Source organism: Hetaerina americana, unplaced genomic scaffold (genome assembly GCF_022747635.1).
Source record: "Hetaerina americana unplaced genomic scaffold, ioHetAmer1.1.p SCAF_7, whole genome shotgun sequence".
In the NCBI taxonomy this organism is placed as follows: Eukaryota; Metazoa; Arthropoda; class Insecta; order Odonata; family Calopterygidae; genus Hetaerina; species Hetaerina americana.
Genome location: NW_027287316.1, coordinates 7,379,117 through 7,401,060, shown reverse-complemented (window position 1 = coordinate 7,401,060; position 21,944 = coordinate 7,379,117). Strand labels below are relative to the sequence as shown.

Genomic DNA, 21,944 nt, shown 5'->3' with positions numbered 1-21,944 from the left:
GGAAATTTTAAAGCTCCTTTGACAAATTAATAAATGATTACGGAATTCTGAAATGGTAGTTCATTAATGACCTTTTGAACAAAGTGTTAAGTATAGTGATCAATGATAATTAGAACTCCCTCCTCATAAAAATTGACTGAAATAACACCGTGATAAACCTTAGTTAAGATTCCTCTAAACCCCTCCCCCTCCGCCTGCATCACATTTAGGGAAATGCAAAGGAGCCTTATATGTATAAGGCCTTGAAGGAAAGTCTCTTAAGAACAAGAATGAAGAAGACAAGCAGGAATATAAGTTAGCGAGTAGAGGAGTTTAGAGTATACTTTAGGATGAGATATACAAGTGGTTGGACAGATAGAGAGAGAAGCTTAGAGAAAGGAAAAAAGAAATGCACTGTAACTTTTGCCCTCTCTTGTCCCATCAAGCATTCCTTTCCTTCTGATTCTCTATCCTATTCTCTACGACTATTCCTAGCTAGCACTTTCAGCTAAATATGTGTCGCAACAAAGATGCCTTTCTCTTTTTAATTTCTCTCAGCAGTTTTCTTCCCTCTCCTATTCTTATCAGCAAGTCCTCATTCTATCAGTCCACTTTTTTTCAAGCATTCTCCTCCGCGGTCATATTTCAAGAATTTCCAAGTATTTTTCATCTTTCTTTTTAAACGTTAATCTTTCACTGCTGTAAGACACCTGATTCCAAACAAAACTTTCAGCAACTCTCCTTCTCAATTCTATTGGAATTCTACTTGCTGTCAACAGTCCTTTCACCCTCTCAAAAGCTTTCCTATCCATAGAAATCCTCTTCCTTATTTCCTTAGTACTACTTACATCCCAAGTTTCTATGCTTCCAAAGCCATGGTAATTATTTATAAACCATATACTACCTTGATCAAAAAGTTCCCGGAATAACCACCGTGTGGCGCTCCCATCGTTCCGATTTGAGTTCTGTTTTTTTTGTTAAATTGGTACATCTGTTGTTGATATTCCCTTTAAATCTTAGTGTCATAACTTGACATTTGCCAAAGTTACGTAGCCAAGAGTACATCTATCTCTGTGTGTGTTGGCGATTTTTTACAATTTCAGAAATGGATTTAAATTTGCAACAACGAACTTGTATTAAATTTTGCGTAAAAAACGGATTTAGTGGCGCACGGACGTTGGAAATGTTGGAAAAGTGTTTCGGCAACGATTCTCTAAAAAAAACGGTCGTTTACCAGTGGCACGAGCGGTTCAGAAGTGGTCGTGAGTCAATCGAAGATGATGAACGCAGTGGCAGACCATCGACATCGAAAGTCGGTGAAAAAATTGATAAAGTAAAAGAAATGTTGGTCAATAACCGCAAATTAACCATCAGAGAAATAGCGGAGGACTTGAACATTGCCTATGGATCCGCCCAAGACATTGTGGTTAATGATTTGGGTTTCCGTCGTGTAGCAGCAAAGTTGGTGCCAAAAGACCTCAATTTCATGCAAAAAAGAGACCGTGTTGACGTCGCAAAAGACATGATTTGCGAGGCTGAATCCGATCCCACATTCATCAAAAGGATCATTACTGGAGACGAGACGTGGGTTTATGAGTACGACACGCAATCCAGACATCAGGCAAGTGAATGGCGTTCACCAAATGAGCCGAGACCAAAAAAACCACGTCGTTTTCAGTCAAAAAAGAAGGCAATGCTGACGGTTTTCATGGATTACAACGGTGTAGTGCATCATGAATTTTTGCCAGAAGGCCAGACAGTAAACAAAGAGTATTATTTGGGCGTTATGAGACGTTTGCGTGAAGCAATTCGCCGAAAGAGACCAGAAATGTGGGCAGAAAACTCGTGGATTTTGCACCATGATAACGCACCGTCGCACAGTGCTATCATTATTCGTAATTTTTTGACGAAAAATGCAACAAATACCATCCAACAGCCACCGAATTCACCTGATTTGGCTCCCTGTGACTTCTTTCTGTTCAATCGAGTTAAAAAACCATTACGGGGAACGCGTTTTAGCAGCCGAGAGGAAGTAATGGAAAAATCGCAGGAAGCACTGATGGACATACCGAAAACCGAATATAAAAAATGTTTCGAGGATTGGATCAAGCGCTGGCATAAGTGTGTTGCAGTCGATGGGGATTACTTTGAAGGGGACAATATAGATTTAGATGAATAAACTTGTATTTTTAATTTTCTGAATAAATTCCGGGAAATTTTTGATCAAGGTAGTATTAGTTATCTGAAGATCCAAATTTTCTCAGAAATCAGTTAGTTTTTCCTCTCTTTCAATTTTCCTACCAAGTCCAATGTCCACCAAATATGTATATATTCCGCTCTTTCCATCCCCACTCCACTATTCGAATCTCCCATCATTGTGACCCGAGAAACTGGGAGTAAAGTTTGAATTCACATTTTTAAAGTCACCTACATTTGCTTTAACTTCAAGTATCATACCCATATTCTAAAAATTGTATTGATATGCATTATTTCAAAAGAAAGAAATCAATGGTAGGGAGGAAATTGGCTGGGCCCACGGTGCGAAGTTTTGGATGGGCCTGACAAGGCTGATTTTCACCTGATGATTGCAACTGATCTCTCAAATTTAATCATTTTCTCACCCCCCCCCTTCCCTACAGTGTCCAACGAGGAAATCATGCAGCCAATTTCACCATCCCCACGGAAGTCTCCCCCCCTGCAGTCGCCCAGGCCAAGCCAATCGCTGCTGCATCCACCCCCCATGCCCGAAGGAGGAGGCGCTGCCAAGGGCAAGTTTGTGACTCGCCACCTTCCCTCGTGCTACCTGAGCCACATTGACCCCATGGCCGTGCCCTACCTCGGCTACTTGCCACAAGACATGGAGGGGCGCTCAGTCATGGACTTTTACCACCCCGAGGACATGCCCATCCTGAAGGAGGCCTACCTCAACGGTGAGTAAAGCAGCAGTATAATCATCCCCACCCCTTCAGTCCATGAGAGGCTGTTTCCATAACTTGAAAACTTCAAAAGCATATATAGAGGAATTTTTGGATGTGTAGCTCTCTCTGCTTAATATGTAATCAGTGAATGTCAAGGTAATGGAATAAATGACATGGTTATTACCCTGAATTTTCATACTGAGGGTATTAATTTCAATTCCAGTAGTGGTAGTTTATTTTTCAAGGGCATTATTCTGATATCTACTCAGATGCCATTCGTGAAGAACTTCAAAAGTCATACCCATCGATTGGAAATTTTATATCCTCTGACTCACATTGATGCCTTTGTATAAAAGTATGCAAATGCCAGTCCCAGGTTTCTCTCTTCCCTTTACTCCAGTAACATCTCATATACCAGTAAAATGCACCTATTATGTACAGGTGTGCTGTCGTTCATTTCTTCTAATTGCTACTGCTCATCCATGTGTATCAACAAAATACTTTTATTTTTTGTAGCAATGATTTCTTCCCCCTCTCTCTTTTTCCAGCTCCCATTGCTAACCAAATATGCCTTTAGAATCATTTTAGGAGGTGTAATAACAATAGATAGATGTCTACTGTTTGCACAATTTTTGGCCCTTTCCAAAATGGTGTTTTTGCCTAAATATTTGATTATTAACAAAGGAGGATTACATGCTGCAGTTTAGCAACAATATCATAGTAATTTTTGTAAACAATTTCGCCTCATTTTATTTTTTATTATTCCTCTCTCTCCTTCCAGTTATGAGCCAACCAAGTAGTCCATTCAAGGGGAAGCCGTACAGATTTAGAACTCAAAATGGCAGTTACATTTTGGTTGAAACGGAATGGTCAAGTTTTGTGAACCCTTGGTCCCGAAAACTGGAGTTTGTCATTGGTCAACATCAGGTGCTGAAGGTAATTCAATTTTAAGTTATACTTTCAGAGATGCTGATTTTGTAATTACTGTAATGAAGAATGCTATAGTTAATCCTTATAATTTTAAAGTTTTAAGATACACTGAACATGTAATAAGGTGGCCATTGAAAAATCCTTAGGACGAGTATACAATCCTTTTCAAATGAATGCTTATGCCCTTTTACTTATGCATACATCAGTAGTGCAAAACGACAATGAAATGGTATTCATAAATTGTAATTTCTCATCTTTCAATAACCTCTTTGGGGAGTACTCCTGTATTCCATCAAACTGGTGTGAACAAATTTCTATTCTTGTAATGTGGTACATATATCTGTTATAGACCCTAGCACCATCTTGCTTTGCCATAAATGTGTACCATTTTTATATCATATATACCACTGCACACAGCGTCTGTGGCACTATCTACAGGATCACTGGAAAAACTAGGATTGGGAGCTCCCACAATACTCAATAGAGCAGTATAGACTAAGGCTTTATAAAATTAGAGGGCACTTAAGTTACTTCTGGCCCTAGAGAGAGGGTATTACAAGGACTTTTACATGACTTTATGAAAATCATTTTCTCTTAAAAATATATTAAATTAAGTTGATTTTCTAACTTAAATTTTATTGTCCACTCTGACTGGGATCACCTTATAAATAAATTGGATAAAAAAATATGATTCCACCTATTTCCCTTGAAGATGCTCCCTCTGGATTATTCTGCAGAAATTTAAAACCCACTGTGCAGTCAGAAGCCATGATGTAGTGTGGTTAAAAGGCGATGGGGATGAAATCAAGATTAGTTGCTTAGTGCCAATCATAATGCAATACTCTTTATGGCCACACAGAGTTAGCATTTTCAATTAAAGATTCTTAAGTGTCTTTATTTAAACGATTAGTTGAACTGCCATTGCATATAGCTGCTCAAGTGGGATCTCAATGTGTTGTCACTGATTTGGGTTTTGTGTTTTCCTATGGCCAGGGTCCGAGCAATCCGCAAGTGTTTGCTGAGCCTGGCGAGGACTGCCACCAGTTCCCAGACAAGGTGCTTAAGGAGAGTGAGGCAATCCACAAGGATATAATGTTCATGCTGGACCAGGTGTGTTCTGGAAATAAGGTGAATGCGTCTCTTTGGCGAAGTAGGCTAGCTTGTAGTGAGTGCGAGAATCACTCGGGAACCTGCAGCCTCCTAACACACTGGATGGATCCTCCACTGGGTCGTGAGCACATCTTGTGGTATTCCTTCTCTCTCATTCATGAAGACATGATTATTCTTAATGTATTGTCCAGTTCCTTAAAAGTTACACTAATGTGATTTGTTTGGTGTCATTTACTCGATGTGTGTTCATTCATACACAGCTCTCCTTGACAGTTTGGAAGTCTCCCATGCACTTCATTCAGATGGATTGAAAGTTGTGTTAACTTCTATGGATATTACTTTAAATTGTTTATGTAAGTATAACATTTTAACACCCGTGGTGAAATTTAGCTATTTCACTAGTTCACGATTTTTGAAAGTGTTTCGTATGTAAATTACAACTTACATATCATTTGGAATTCATCCTTTTTTGTTCTTCCAAATGAATTTAATTTTGGTTCCTGAAATGGAAAGAGAATATTTCAGCCTTATGCTCTGAGGAAAACCGTCATTGAGTGTGAGTCATTAATAAAAGAGGAGTTGGCTGCAGAATTGCTTCGTTGTTCCCGAGGTGTATTAGGTGGTCCTTTGAGGAGCTGTATATGTATTCTGGATGCCCCTACCACCCCCTCCAAACCACTCCATCGATCCTCAGGAGGAATGAGTTTTCTGAACAAAGGATAGCCATCAACATGATTACTCAAAGCTGTGAACTTTTGTGAGATACTCTATCAGAATCTGCACTTTTGGATCAACCATAGACAATACCAAATGGAATTTTGAAATGATCTATCCAGTCATTTTATGTTTTTGAGGTCATCAATGCCGCACTTTTCTTTTAGCAAAACTTTATTAATCAATATGTTTGCAGCTCTGGAGGATTGAAACTACGTCATCAATAGTTTTTCAGTTTTATCATACTTAAAGTACATTATATATTTATGTTTTTTAAACCATGGAGCCATATTCTTTTGCATATCTTCCTATAATTTGAAGAGATTTTACTGTCTTATCTAATCTTGAAATTGGTATGACAAGCTCCATAACCAGGAACACACAAGTACCAATATATGAGTCTACTATTTGCAAAATATTGATTTGATGTTCAAATGACGACAATTTCTCACATGTTTTTTTGGTATTTTGAAATAATTTTCTTCAATATTACCAGTAGTAATTCTACACTTAGTAAAACAAAAAGTGAATTACTAAAAACACAAGATGAACAGCATAATTGTGTCAAGTATGAGTAATAATAAAGAGGAAAGATCACTATGAAGTAAGCGCCTTTGGAAATTTAGCAGCAATTTTAACCTAGTCGGCAATATTACAACAAATTCTTAGGAATAGTTAGCCAAAGAACATCCAATTAAATATCTTTATGCTCGATGCTGAATTGTATCCATGCATATACTATTCTATGAAATTGTTCCATTGAAAAACAATTCAATACAAAACTATTACATAGCTAGGCATACATATTTGTCATACTATGGTGGTGAAGTAAAGCACCACCATTAAACAAAGAAATAAGTATATTTAGGAAATTGAGTAATCCAGCATATTTCACGTTTATTATCTGTAAATTTCATGTGATCTGTTTATTTCATGTTTAAGTATGATCTGTAAAACCAATCTTTTTTGTCTTTGCAATGGGCAAATTGGAAACTCACCATTTTATATCTCATCAGTTGTTGTAACCTGCAGGATATTGGATAATTCAAAAGTGTCAATAGCAGTATAAGAGACAACAATTCATTAATTCCAGGGACTTAAATAAAATATCGTAAATCAGGAGAAAGCATACATTACAGGGGTTTAAACGCAAATTTACAGTGTATACGAATACTTTATTAAGTGATGTGCCTCTGCTACAATGGCATATCCATCCATTAATATTAGTGTATTTGAGTTAGAAATATCCATGAACAAAAGAGAGATTTAGAGTTAGGGTATGGAAAAAATCACAACAGAGAATCTCAACATTATTATTTAGAAAATGTCAGATTTTTAAATCGCATTATATTGCATTTTTTTTCAAAGAGTTTGAATCCAAATATTTATTTATGTAAATCCAACATAAAGCTATGTTATCTTCCAAAGAGCTCTTGTCAGACAACTCACTTTACAAATCTTCATAAAGTTCACTCAAATTCTGCTCCTAAAAAATATTTTATTTGGATACCAATGTCAATTGGCTCATTTATGTGCCCTATTAACTGCTTCCTCAAGTTTATACTTTTTGTTCTTTTTTTCATGCTATCAGAGGTATTTTATAATTTTTTGCATACATTTTTTGGTGTCTCAATATTATTACAACAAAAAGGAAATGTGTGTAGGTGATCCTTGTGGATTTGACCAAACAAAATGGTTGTGCTGGATTTAATTAATCAAAACTTTTCACAAATTGCAATGATTAAAGACAGTGGATTTCTCACTCATAGGAACACAACATACATGAAGTTTACTTCTTATCAAGCTCCATAATCTTTATTTTTCCATGGCAGCATTTCCTATATCACCAATTCTATCCTTTCCCTTCACCTTAATATTAATATATTATATCATTCTCCCCAATTCATTCACCTAACCACTGTGGTACAACTTGGCCGCCAGTTACCTCCCCTTTTAAAGATAGCAACAGCAAATTTCAGGGAAGAAGCAATTATGTGAAATAGAATGTGAAATTGTATTTCACATGGAATAATGTGACTGAATAAGGCTCAAAGCAAATAACTGTAAAAGATTCTGGGGCATTCAAATTTGAATCATGTTTTAATGTTCTGTAAACTTTAAATTTCTCAGAAGGTGACAAGAGTGTCAGAATCAGCCAGGCAACAAGTTTCCAAACGTTGCCGGGACCTGGCATTCTTCATGGAAACACTAATGGACGAAATGGCCAAACCTGCTGATCCACTCAGAGTGGAGCTTCCAGCTCAAGACGAACACTGCTTTTCTGTAAGTCATACATTTAAATAAGTTTTATGGTCTATAATGAAAAATTCAAGTCTCTTTTGGCCTCTAAGACAGGAACAAATTAAATGGGGTCAGTTAGGTTGCCTTGATTAATCCTGTTTCCTCCTTTTAGTTGGAAATGAGTTGATGAAGGCTTTGATGAGGAATAAAGCTGTTCATTCCGCTCATTGCTATTTTTATATATGATTCTGTTTCACATAATGTGATTAGTTGGCATGCTAATTTAATATTACAATTATAATGTTTACTTATTATGAGATGCATCACAAGTAAAATAAGAAAGCTTTCTAATCATCAAGTATAAAAGGTAAGTGCATAATTTTACACTCCCCTGATGGATCACCTCACGCATTCTATTTTTATATTGGTCTTCGTTTAGACTGATTTTTTTAGACAGAATGAAGACAGGCAAAAATTATGAAGAAGTGGAATAAAATAATGTAGGGCAAGCAAAAGGAAGTTCTAATAATAAATAGGGGATAACAGTCATTAGGGGATGTCCAAAACTTACCTTTAAATAAGTGGCAGAACATCTTGAATGAATGCATGTTTAGGAAACCTCTCAAGTTTGTGGTCTCCAAGTTGATTATCTTGGTATGAAATGGGTTTGTTCTTGGAGGGCTCTAATTTGTAAGACATGCTCCAGTGGCTTGGCCTCCTCACTCAGCCAATGGCTTCAAGATAATGGGGAATGCGCTGAATGGCATTTAGATACAGCATAGCCCGGTAGGATGTTTTGGATATTTGCAGTGGTGGGCAGAGAAATTTAAAGGGATGTTTTGGTCATTCATGTTGAATTGAATTAATGTTGACTGGCTAAAAATATGTATATAAATATCTACTGCATGTTACCCAAAAGTAAAACTCCATATTTGTTACAATGCATGACATGCCTCCCAAGGTTTTGTAAAAATTCACCAAAAAATATTTAGTTCGAGGGTGGTTCAATAAGTACCCGTGTTTGACGGCTAAGGGCGTTCCTGAGAGAAGTTTATGTTATCATCGTGTGCTGTCATCTATCAAACGACGGTGAAACAAATTTCAGACTGATTTAAAGGTTAGTTAGGATTTGGCAGCCATTTGAATAAAACTGTTTCGTGATTTTCGCTAAGATGGTGTTCGGTGTTTCGTGATTTTCGCTAAGATGGAAAAAGAGCGGTATCGTTCGGTAATTCGCTTTTTGTTTTTGGATGGAAGAAGTGCGAGGAGATAAAACTAAAGTTTGATGCTGTTAATGGGGACACTTCGCCATCTATGACCACAGTTAGATATTGATTCAACGAATTTAAACGTGGGCGAACATCTGTTTTTGATGAGGAGCGACCAGGACGCCCGGCAGGCGTGGTTACCGAGGACATCATTCAAAAAGTCCACGCCATGATTATCGCTGATAGACGAACGAAGGGGCGCGAAGTAGCAGAGGCCGTGGGTGCGTCGACTGGAACGGCAATTAATATTTTACATGACAAGTTGGCGATGAAAAAATTGTCTGCCCGATGGGTGCCGCGATTGCTCACGGTGGACAACAAGCACCAGCACATTCATCCGGAGTTGTCGCCGCCAAACTGCATGAACTACGTTATGAATTGCTGCCGCACCCCCCTTATTCACCCGATCTGGCTCCCTGCGACTTTTTCTTATTCCCTAAAATGAAGAAATGGATCACGGGAAAAAAAATTAGCTCAAACGAGGAAGTTATCGCCGAGACAGAGGCGTATTTTTGAGAGTTCGACAAATCCTATTTTTTGGAGGGGTTAAAAAAATGTCCGGAACGTTGGGAGAAATTTATCCCACGAAAAGGGGATTATGTTGAAAAATAAAAGAAATTTTTGTGAAAAAAATGGTTTCTTCATTTCTAAAACGGGTACATATTGAACCACCCTCGTATGTATGGGAAATAGAAATTCTTATTTTTGTCATAAAACAGGTTAGTGAGAGTTTATACAATAATCCTGTATTCGGTAGAATAATTCAACAACAGGTAATAAATGAGGTCTGTCCGGAAAGTATCCTGACATGCAATATTTTGGGAAATATAGCCTATCTAGAACAATAAGTAGGCCTTTGTCCCCTTTGAAGTTCTCCCTTAGGGACCACACACACTTACCCCAGCATCTCTTCCACTTTTCCAAACGACCGGCATCCCAGTCAAGGCGAATGACTTTTACACTCTGAAATTGTTGCATTGAAATGCACATTAGCGGATGACTCCGTTAAAAGTTACTTTTGCGGCATCTCCCGCAGTTTCTTTGGAATTTGTCAAAGTCCTTTTTGGAATGATCGTCAGCTGCCTTGTCGCATTCTATTTTATCTCATCAACATCAAGAATTTCATGCTGCAGTTGCAAGGGACTGGCTCCAAATGATCATCCAGGTTTTCTAAAAAAGATCGAAATGACTTTGCCGATTGTTTTGAGAAGTGGAAGAGATACTGGGATAAGTGTATTGGTCCCAAGAGGAGCACTTTGAAAGGAGCTGAAGGCCTCATTCTTCTAGAGAAAGCTATTTTTCTCAAAATATTGCATGAGTGGATAGTTTTCGGACATACCTAAGTAATAATAACTTAAAATTTGATATCCAAAATTTTACTAAGCTCATGAAAATTTTGTAGAAACAATACTTGAAACACTCAAGAGACTCTAAAAATTACTCTTAACCTCATTTGTTTAGAAAAAGCATGATCCTTTAGATTTGTCACTTAAAAAGAGTATGTTAGCATAGTATTTGAGTCCTAAAAAGGTCTGATGTGATATTTATTTTAGTAGTTCCTCTGGATCAATCATATAGAAGTTCCTCAAACATTTTAGAAATGCACCTAGGGAATCTTTTAGCTTCCATTAAGATATTGACATCTTGTCATCTATTTTGTGTCAATATATATTATTTCACATCCATTGCTGCCTAATAAATTAAGAACCTTTGAAAGGACGTTTTTGTTGTTTAATTTTTTGGTGTGGTATATTGAGTATATTTTAAAATAACTCAACATTTCTTTATACAAACAATGTCTACAGGAATGACTGCATAGTATTATTCATTTCTAGCTCTTATTTATCTGAGAGAGTTGTTGATCATCTTTAAAAAAAAAAATATTAAATGGGCCATTTTTTCTTGCTCTGGTGGTTGATAATCATTTAACAGAGAGCTGAGAACCATCTTTCCTAGTAAAATTAGATAGTTAGTTGGTACTCTTCATTAATCTTAAATCAGACAAGACTAATATAGCTGTATTTTTGCAAAAACTTTAGCCCCATCAGAGAGTATCTCATGTCTTAGTTGTGATATGAAATGCTTGGTAACAGCTGAAGTCATCCACTATCTTGACTTAAAACCACTTTTATGATCCCTCAGCCTGACCTAAATTGGCCATTTGATTTGTGCAATGGAGCTTGAATCATAGGTACATAGAATCTCATATCCAAGAATATCTAGAATTTGTACAAACCTCCAAGTATGGTACTAGGTAACAAGGTGCCCCTCTCCTCCTAGGAGCCAGGAAAGGAGCCAGCCTCCTTATTTGAACCAGGAAAACTGCTTGTGGCCAGAAACATTGGGTCTCCAGTTATATAATAATATTCCCAAGGAGCTTAAATCTTCATTAGCATCTCTTTGTTTCAATTGAAGTTGAATGCATTTTTACAATCAAAATGTTTTATTCAGCAGAGGAATCTCTGTTAATTTAAATCCATTATGTGTTTCTGCAACAATATTGCTTCAATCTAAAATTGTATTATTTTTCTAATTCAGTGTATCAGTCCTTGATGTACCATATATCTTTATGTGCCAGATTTTAGGGCAAATGAAATATAAATAATATATATCATTTAGCATAATAATTTCAATTTAATTTTCTAATTTTTTTTTCTAGTTCTTTCATGAAGGAATGCATGCAGCTACACTAAGTTGCACTTTATTAACATTAAAGACAACCTTTTATTTCAGGAGAGAGATTCTGTCATGCTGGGAGAAATATCGCCACATCATGATTATTATGATGGGAAGTCCTCCACCGAAACGCCCCCTAGCTACAATCAACTTAACTACAATGAAAATTTGCAAAGGTATGTTATGATTCCTCTGTAGAATGCGTCCTTGTGGAGAATTGTTAGGTATAACTTTATTTATTCACCCAAAGAACAATACAGAAATATTTGATTATAGGAATTTGCTGCCACTACAACAAAAAATAACACATGAAAACAAGTTGGACGCATTTATTTGGGCATAAATATTTAGTTCAGCTCTTTACAATATTCGATGAACTCATCTGCATTATAGACTTGTGTTATTTAAAATTGACTGTTTTAGTGATGTTAAATTTGACATAAAGCATGGGCATGTAGCCTTCTTTTGTATTTTCAAAGGATTAGTACTTTAACTACTATCACCCCAGAAGATTTTGCCACAGGAAATTAGGGACTGGAAATTTGTAAAATATATAGGCATACATTGAACTATTTATATTAGTCCTGGCTCATTAATGTTGAATTTGAAATATTGCATGTAAAAATAATGTCGTTTTCACTTTGCTTGGACCATTTCATAGAACTTTCAAAAGTCATACCAAACAAGGGAGTATCGTTCACAAAATATATTTCAAAATTAATGAGCTTCATATTTGACTGCTGCAGTAGATATTAAAAGCCTAAACAGATAGTATTTTTTTCCAAATTTATTGCCAACATACGAGGGTCATCCGGAAAGTAGTACCCGTTCGTGCCGCATGAAGTGCTGACGACGCGAGTAGCCGCTGGATGAGGTCAGATAGCTTCAGTGGCTTGTCTGCCTTCTCTGAGCCAAGTTGCGTGACGCTAGCATTGCCTGTGTTGTTTCTGTGATTGTTTACAATGTTTAAAAAAATTGAGTACGCCGCCAGTTGTGAAGTGAGGGCAGTGATTAAATTCCTCAATGCAAGAAACGTTCGCCCATGTGATATTCATCGCCAATTAAAGGAGGTGTATGGAGACAATGTAATGGACGAGTCGTCTGTTCGGCGGTGGTGTCGCAACTTCAACATGGGGAGGGGGAACACACACGACGATGAGCGTTCGGAGAGACCGTCTGTCATTACAGACCAACTGGTGAGCTCAGTTGACGAATTCGTGAGGAACGATCGGCGCGTCACAATTGATGACATCTGTGAGCATTTTCCCAATGTTTCTCGAACAATTGTTCATGAAATTGTTAAACACCATCTGCATTATGCAAAAATTTGTGCAAGATGGGTCCCTCGCGTATCTCAATGAGCTGGCGGCGAAGGACTATGCAGCAGGAATACAGAAACTTGTCACACGTTATGACAAATGCCTTAATTTGCTTGGAGATTATGTTGAGAAGTAGTTTAAAGTATCCTCTTTCAAATAAAATTTTTTATGTTTGTTAATATTTACTTTTGTGTCTTTATTTCACGAACGGGTACTACTTTCCGGATGACCCTCGTATTACTATGAAGACATTCATGAAGATATTGTAAACTAAAATTTACTTTTTCCTGTAACTCATAGTGATTTTGGGCTTGAATTAAGACATTTGTACCATCAGAAAACTGAGCTGTTTTTAAATTAGGAAGATTATCAGGAGGATATTTATCTCTAGAGCAAGTGGTGATGGTCCAATGATGAAGCCTTGGGAACACAATTTTTATATTAATTTTAATATTTTATTGATGTTTTGAAGAAAAGATTATCTGTTTGTTAAATGGGATATTTATCAACTGTGTGCGAGTAGAGACCCAAATAAGACAGGAAAGAAGGTTGCAGAGCATTTTGACAAATGCTTAAGCAATGGAATCTTGAAGAATGTGATGGAAGTGAAGAAATTATACCTATAATGATAATGATATATGATATAATGATAGGAAGAGACATTTAGGATAGAATGAAGGGAGGTAGAATGTACTCAGAATTGAAGAATAGTTAATTAGTCTTGTAATGTTTTAACTTCATAAGCATTGTAATAACATGCCATGACTTATGGTATGAAAACTTTTGTTAAATCAATGAACATTCCCAAAGTTTGATTATTGCTATCAAGAGAATTTACAATGCAATTAATAAAATATGATGCATCTGATGTTGAACTATTTTGTTTGAAGGTAACAGCAGCATTTTTGTTAGATGCCAAAATTGAACATGATTTTTTGAAAAATCAGAAAGTAGGCTAATGGTTCTATAATTATTGTCAGTCCTTTTCATTTCCTTTTTTAATAGTTAGCAAACATAATTTAAGTTTGTGTGGAAAGGTACAGTAAGAGATTGATAAGTTGCGAAATGAGTGAGTAGATAAATAATAAATGGAATCAAATACTTGGCAAATTTTTAAAGTGTGCCAGCCAGATAGAATTTTGCTTTAAAGGTATTTACTTACTTGTAGTATTGTCCAAGGGGCAACTGGTTTAAGATTAGGTGATTTGGTATGCTAAGAAACAGAAAGCTTATATTTATAATGATTAATTATTCATGGCATCTTGAGCTCTGTTTGTAGCACCAAGAATTTTTTCAGGTGTTTCAATAAAAAGACCATTAAAAGCATTGGCAACTTAAAGTGGATTCGTCTCCAAGACAACAGAATTTTTATCACATAGCCCTGAGACTGAAAGCCAAACTTCATCTCACTTTCCTAATTCATGATGGACCATGTTATTTTTGTCACATTATTAGAATTATTGGGCATCCCACTGATGACACCCTCAAGCTGCAAGCATTGTTGACTGCATTGGAAAGTCACTACAGTAGGAATGGATTGAGAATAAATGCAAACAAAACAAAGGTTATATTGTTTTTGAGAAAGAGACAGGTTAAGTTAACCATTATAATAGGAGGGCAAAGCTGTAGCAGTTGTAACAGTTTATGTATCTTGGAAGTGTCTTGGGCCAAGATGGTTACAGTAGAAAGGACCCAAGAAGAAAAATTCTGTTTAGCAAAGAAGCTTTTGCAAGGAGGAGGGAATTCATGACAGGAACATTTTGTGAGATTGTGATGAAAAGGCTCAAAGAAACTTTGATATTCAGCATGATTTTGTGCAGCTCGGAAATATGGCAAGAGGATAGGAAGGATTGGAGGCTGTTGAGATTTGGGAGTGTAGAAGGATGGAAAAGGCGAATTGGATAGATAGAAATTCAATTGAAGATGGGGTAGGAGAGGGGTTTGTTTGGAGGAATCCAAAGAGCCTTAATCTATTCACATTCCAATCATCTGTTCACTCATATGACAGAAAGCACAATCTAGACATTACACAGTGCAGGGTATCTCAGACCTACTCATTGTCCATTATTAATATAACATTAAAAATTTTTATTTGCTCTAAGAGATGTGGTTGCATGTATTGAATAGTTCATATATTGCAGCACATACACCAAATAAGGAGTCAGATTAAGTCAAATACATACATTACTAATGCAACAACTTGGCGATTAAAGTTTTAAATGAGTTTCTAAATGGTGCCTGCTCAGTAGCCAATTTAAGGTTGAAAAATGTGATTGAGAAATGGCTGTGCACTAATCCTTTGTATTCCATCAATGAATGTGGCGAGCTAGAAATGGGACTATTGTGCTTTAAATGCACTGTTGCCCATTTTTCACATACTTATCCTCCTTATGTATACATGTATTTATATTAGAATACTGCTGTGATGACATCCACATGGAAATCTCCATGGCATGGAGATTTCCATGTGGATAGAATAAATATTTTTGTTATGCTAGTTAATCTTTTGGGTCAATTTACTTCCCTTAGGACAGCATTGTGATCAGAGAAACCTGGTTCAAAAATGTCCACTACAGACTTATTATCAGGGATATTTATCATTATTCGATTGAGTACAAACTCTGTACTCTAGCAGTTCTTGTTTGGCTCATTAAACATACATGCATAATACAGTGTGTATTTTGCCATGACTCAAAGGCTCCCTGGTAAGTGGATTCCGGAAGGTCCTTAAGGGTGCAAAGCTTCTTTGACGGCACTTAAGGTCCCAGGGTAGTGTCCTTTGAGGGAGGATTTCACTTTTGGGAATAGGGAATAGTCCACTGGTGCCAAGTCGGGACTGTTAGAAGGTTGGGGAATCATTGCAATGCCATTTTTCATCAGGTAGTCTGTTACCTTGGAGCCTCAAGTGCTTAAGACCTTCAGGATGGGTTTAGTGCAGATCTTTTGCATTGCTAATTTTTTAGTGATAATAGTGTGCACTTCATGCCCATGTTTTCATTGGTTCTTGATGTCATTGTTATTTTATTTTAACACACCTGTGACTCTATCACTGTGTTAGACATTTTTTTTTCAGACACAATGGTGAAAGTATTCCATACCCATGTCTAGTTAACTAGTCAGCTGCATACTGCATAATCAAAAAAAAGCAAACACATTGCAGTCTCTATCAATATTTCTCCAACTACTGTTTTTTAATAAATTGCATTAATATTAAATAGGTATGCGAGTATACATTTTCATTTTAAATAAACTTTATACGTTATACATCTGTTGAATACTGTGGTTGAAAAGTGTCCTGTAATAGCCAAATTATAAGTAACCAACTGACGTTTACCTAGAGTTCGGGGTCATGATGAGATCAGTAACACATAAAATATTTCTTTGTACACTATAGATAAGTAATGCATGCACAATTTCAAATGAGCTGTCAGTGATGGTATATATTTGGACTCTCATCTATTATCGATGGATAGGTGCCTATGCAGTAGGTGTTTTTCATTTTATTATGCATGCGCCTAGTACTTCGCCAAAAAAGAAATACCATTTAGTGAAATATGGTATCATAATAATAGTGACAATTGGTACAAGATTATGTAATTAGGTTTTATTTATTCAATTTTAACTTAAATGAGACTGAAGGGTTAGCACAAAATCAAACAAAGGACTTACCATAAATTGGAGTATTAAGAGTTTTTTCAAATTTCAGTTTTGTTCATTAATAAGTTTTATTCAAGATGTTTTTTGTTATGCCAAAAAAATGGATGATGTGCATTAATCCATTACAGGGCATTTCATACTCTAGGAGTATGCACCATGATGTAAAAAACCCATAATGCATAAAAATATACAAGTAAAATGAAGTTGGATGAATTGGAAAAGATACAACTATAAAGCCAAGGGACTTTATCATAAATGAATCCTTAGCCACTAACAGCTTAGCCAATAGTTATATTTCTATGATTGCAGCATTTTCTCCAAATGTTTCAATAAAGCTATGTGTTTTGCCTATTTTTTGCTTGCCCTTGACAAATCATCACATAGAGCTGCTGTTGTAGTTCCATTGTGAAGGTGAATGTGGAGAGTAGAGTTCAAGTCAAAATGATGGTCTATATATCCATTGCCTTCCAGGTTTTTTGAAAGCAAGCCCAAGACAATGCTATCAGATGAGTCTGCTGACATGAAGATGGAGGGGAGTGTGGGCAACAACCAATCACCACTGAGTACAGATGAGGAAGGCAAAAGCTTGCCCAATGCTATGGATTCAAGTTCAGCATCCGGTGGTGAGAGGTGAGTTTCAAAATGCAGTTTACTCTGACCCCCTACCTAATTCACAGGAGACTATTTTATAATGAGTAGAAGTACCGGCTTTATGAATTATTGGTCACACACAGAGTTATTCTAGCTCTGCTCACTACCAATTAAACTCTTTTTTAATGCAAAAGAATCATGCTAACGGCAAAATTGCCCATTTTGAGTTAGAGTTAGGGTGAAAATCCTGATACATTGAGAAAAATGGCTGAATTCACAATGGAAATCATCAAACTATGTGATGAAGTTGAATGGAAGTATTTTCCTCGAATTCCTGACATAGCATTGAAGTGAAAATCCTCACACAATGTTGTAAAATTATAACAATGGATTTAAATGAAATGAATTTTTTGATTTTGTAATTCCACACACTTCATTTAAAAACACGACCCAGGTTTCGACGTTGAACGGCATTATCAGGTGTAAATTAAATGAAATTTAATGCTGGTAAACTTAGTAGAAACCAGTACAAATATGTAATGATAGTTCAGAAGAGATTCCTACTCCACATGTTTTACTGAACGTGAGTTAGATATTGTCTATTCATGAAATTATCACTTAGGAATTCGTGCCGCAAATTTCTGCGGCAGTGAGTGAGGTACTGCACCGTTTTTGAAAGATACACATGTGAGGGAGTCCATCCATTGAAAATTATTTACTTGAATCTTCATTAAATACTCTGCAACTATTTTCTTGAATAGGTATGATAAAAGCATGATGCCATAATTCTCATAGCTAGATCCCCCTCCATGAAATAATGACTAACTCATGGCTTCAAACCAATGGAAAGCTGTTTAAATCATGTGACTTGTTTGAACCCTTGGAAATTATAAATTATTAATTTTTTTGTTGAAATTAATACATTTGATAAAAACATATTAATTCCTGAAACATGTTCCTGTTATTTGTTCTCTCTGGAGTAAATTTATCGAATTTCCATAATATTTTGAAATGAAATAAGTGACTTTTTAATTCCATTTGCACTTGTGTCTGTAGAATTATAAAATTTCATGTTCTACTACTCATATATGCCTACGGCAGCGTTTATGTTTATTACCCACAAGGAGGTGAGTTTAATTGCTAAACAATTGAAGCGATTGTTTGTTTGTAAATCTTAGTGCATGGGTGAATTTCCATGCTTTCTTGTTTCACTACAGCATTAAAACACACAAATGATAATTTGAGCTGGGACAGAAAATTCAAATTTTTGCTACCATTATTCAGAAGAATCACTTACTTATAAAGGAGGCTGACATAAATGCACAGGCATTTCACAGCGTCAAAATCATTTGCCGTGGCCAGGATTTCTCCCTGAATTCAGTCAAGTGCTTCAGACATTTAAGCTACTAGTTGTTCTCTTGCACTGTGGATATTCACCTTGGTAGCTTGGCACATTGAAGCATTCAGATTCAAATCTGATCTAGGCAAATGATTTTTGCCCTGTGAAATTCCTGCCTTTCATTCTACATTAATGTATGACTCCATTAAACTCATGAAATTTCCTACAGCATCTTTGAGATGGTTATAGTGCCATCCATACTTGTGGTTTATGTTGATGATTTTACTACCATCATTCCTTTACTTGTGACTAGTCATTCTCAGTTGTAAAAAATAGGTTGTCATTGCATACATGTGTATTTTGTTGTCAACCATTCAATATTTCCCAGTCTATCTAGCCATCAATTCACACTCTTTATTTACAATCTCCAAACTCCAGGATATGATAATAATAATTTTATTAGTTGTAGAAATATTACAAATATTATAGGCATCATCTTAAGATATGCAGATGAAGGTTTACAGAAATGAGTATATAAGTGGCAGTTTTATTTTAAGCTTACTGATTTATCTCTAGAGCCTCTTGTAGTGTATAAAATGGATATCAAATATGCCATATACTCTATTTACTTTTGAACCCTATTAGAGGGTCATTTTGTGCATCAACCTGCAAATTGCTGAATACTTCTACTCCCATTACATGATGCTATTCCTTGTTCTCTTGAGTTTTCAAAAGGGCAGGTCAATGTAAATGATTCTTCCTCCTATTGTAATTGTGGATGTCACTCCTCATTCTACAATTAACAATCCATGTCCTTGTGTATACCAGCACTTCTAGAATGTACAAGTTTATCACATTCATTATTTGTTCTATAAGTGTTTCTAATGACCATCATGTATCAGTCACTAGAACTGTCTCACTTTGTTTTTAATTATTACAATATAATTCAACTCAACAAATTTAGCACATTGAAATGTAGACAAGTCATTTTCCTCAGTGTTGATTCCTTGCATAGTCTACCTTTCTCATTTTGATAAAAAATGTTGCCCAAAACAATGCACCTGTGTAAACTTTACTGCCTATGTGGAAATTTTGAATAACCATTGAGAAAGAGCATTTGAATATCCGGTGAAAAATGTAATGCTATTAACATTTAAGTAGGGTAGTTTCAGTTCAACAGCATCTCCAAGTTACCCAATGATGCTATTCATTTAAGGTATTCTACCAATTGAAAGCAGGTTTTCTATGGTTCCTTTTGCCTATCATCTTCCATGTATCATTAAAACTTCCTCTTGTTTGCCCTACGTTATTTATTTCTTAATTTCTTTGTAGCATCTGCGTGCCTTTATGTTTTCTAAAAAGCCTAGTTGCTTACTTCCTTTACCCCTCTTACCCAAGAGTCTCCCTTCTAGCAAAGTCTTCAACATCCCACAAAAATTCAATATATCCTCAACATGAATCTTTTGTCTGTTTTACATTTTGTCAAACAACTTTCTTGTTTTCCCATCTTATTTAAAACTTCAACATTTGCCTTCCTCTCTGCCAAACTTACTTTCTCCTTTCCCCGCCGTACCCATGTCTTCAAAGCATCAAATCTATTAAAAATAAAATATGCTGCTCTATCATGCCGGTAGTCTTTAATTGTTCCGTGATATTCAAATCTTTACATAGTGTACCTGCCATCATCTAGTTCTCTTCTTATTGTATATACTTCTTTTTCACCCACACAATTCTTCTCCTAATGTCCCCATTACTACTCCTATTCTCCTCTAAAATACTGCACGGATAAATGAACTGCTCCATCTGCTTTCATCTATTCCCTCCTACTTTAATGTTCCACCCAGCCATTCTACATCTCGAGAATCCCATTATTTTGGTTTTCTTGTGGTTTATCTTCATGCTACACTCCTTGCCTTGCACCTGTCAAGCACTCAACAATGACTGCCATCCCTCGGCTGCCTGACTATCTTTGTTTGATCATCTGCAAATCTAACTTGCTTAATCACCTTTTTTTCCCTAATTAATTCCTGTCCAGGCCAGCCTTAAAATTTCCTCTGTATAGAAGTCAAAAAGCATTTGTGATGTGCTTCATTCTCCTCCCAATCACTGCCCAAACCAATTCCCCCTCCTTGACCTTATTCATACAATCTGATTCATGTGCAAGATTGAGTTATTTGCCTGTCCTGCCAATCCACTTCCATCATCCACAATATTTCCACTAACTATGTCTCTTCTACATGGATGGACGCCTTCTCAAACTTCATAAAGCACATAAGAACATCTTGATTATATCCAAAATATATTTCTCCATTAAGTATTTCTGTAGAATAGAATTGCTGTTTGTTTTAAATGAATTCTGTGTGTGCAACTCTATTCAGGGCCAAATTCTTTAGTGAGGGTGTTGTTGTTGCATTCCCAAAACAGGAAGTACTCGTCGCAAGCCAATGAGAGTGAGAGTGGGGGGAGTGGGAGCAGAGCGAGGGGAGGCACGGGGGTGGGAGGCAGGGCGGGGGAGAGTGCTGGGAGAGGGAGGGAGGCTGCGCCAGAGGGTGTCGTTGGGGGAAGCTACCAGGAAGACCACGAGCCAGTGGGGGGTGTGAAAGCCATCAAGCCCACAAACAGCAATGCCAAGTTGTTTAGGGGCAGCCGGGGCTCTGCCATGGATGGGCAGGCCAACACCAAGGGTTGTCTCGTGATGCTAGGTGGCCAGGAGAAGGGCAGAGGGGCACCCAGTCAGCAATCAACCAGCCCCGAGGGGACATACCATGGCCCACACCTAACGGAAGCACTCCTCAGCAGGTCTGTGTCACCCCCGTGCGTGTTCTCACCTGTCTCCCTGCCCTGTTAAACAGTAGGGAACATAATTCTGAGGGAAAGTATTGGAGTGAAGGCTTGGCACACTGACTGATTAACATTTAACTTCTCCCCTCACGCTATTCAAATGCAAAACGAGGGTTTTTCTGGCGTATTAACTTGATGCAACTCTATCTCTGCCCTCTTCTTCCTCACCCATTTCATTTGTAGTTGGCATCCTGAAGCCACATGTCCTTGCAATGGCTTCCTTATAATTTTATACAGTTTTGTTCCTAATTAATGTATATTTAGTCACTTCTCTAAGCAATTAATGATTCACAATGTGTAATGTGTAAAAAAGCACAAGTGTTGATTTTCATCAAGGAATGTTTCACACTCAAATCACATG

The 21,944-nt window shown here is 36.7% G+C and overlaps 1 protein-coding gene across 1 annotated transcript in view; it reads left to right on the top strand.

Moving 5' to 3' along the window:
* Window positions 1–21,944, top strand: part of per (period circadian regulator) — a 157,190-nt gene that overhangs the window by 96,242 nt on the left and 39,004 nt on the right. Inside the window, exons 8-14 of the mRNA XM_071595307.1 lie at window positions 2,619–2,909; window positions 3,679–3,833; window positions 4,821–4,937; window positions 7,782–7,934; window positions 11,894–12,012; window positions 17,284–17,442; window positions 21,167–21,541. Coding sequence (XP_071451408.1) covers window positions 2,619–2,909; window positions 3,679–3,833; window positions 4,821–4,937; window positions 7,782–7,934; window positions 11,894–12,012; window positions 17,284–17,442; window positions 21,167–21,541 — 1,369 coding nt within the window. The remainder of the gene's footprint in view (window positions 1–2,618; window positions 2,910–3,678; window positions 3,834–4,820; window positions 4,938–7,781; window positions 7,935–11,893; window positions 12,013–17,283; window positions 17,443–21,166; window positions 21,542–21,944) is intronic.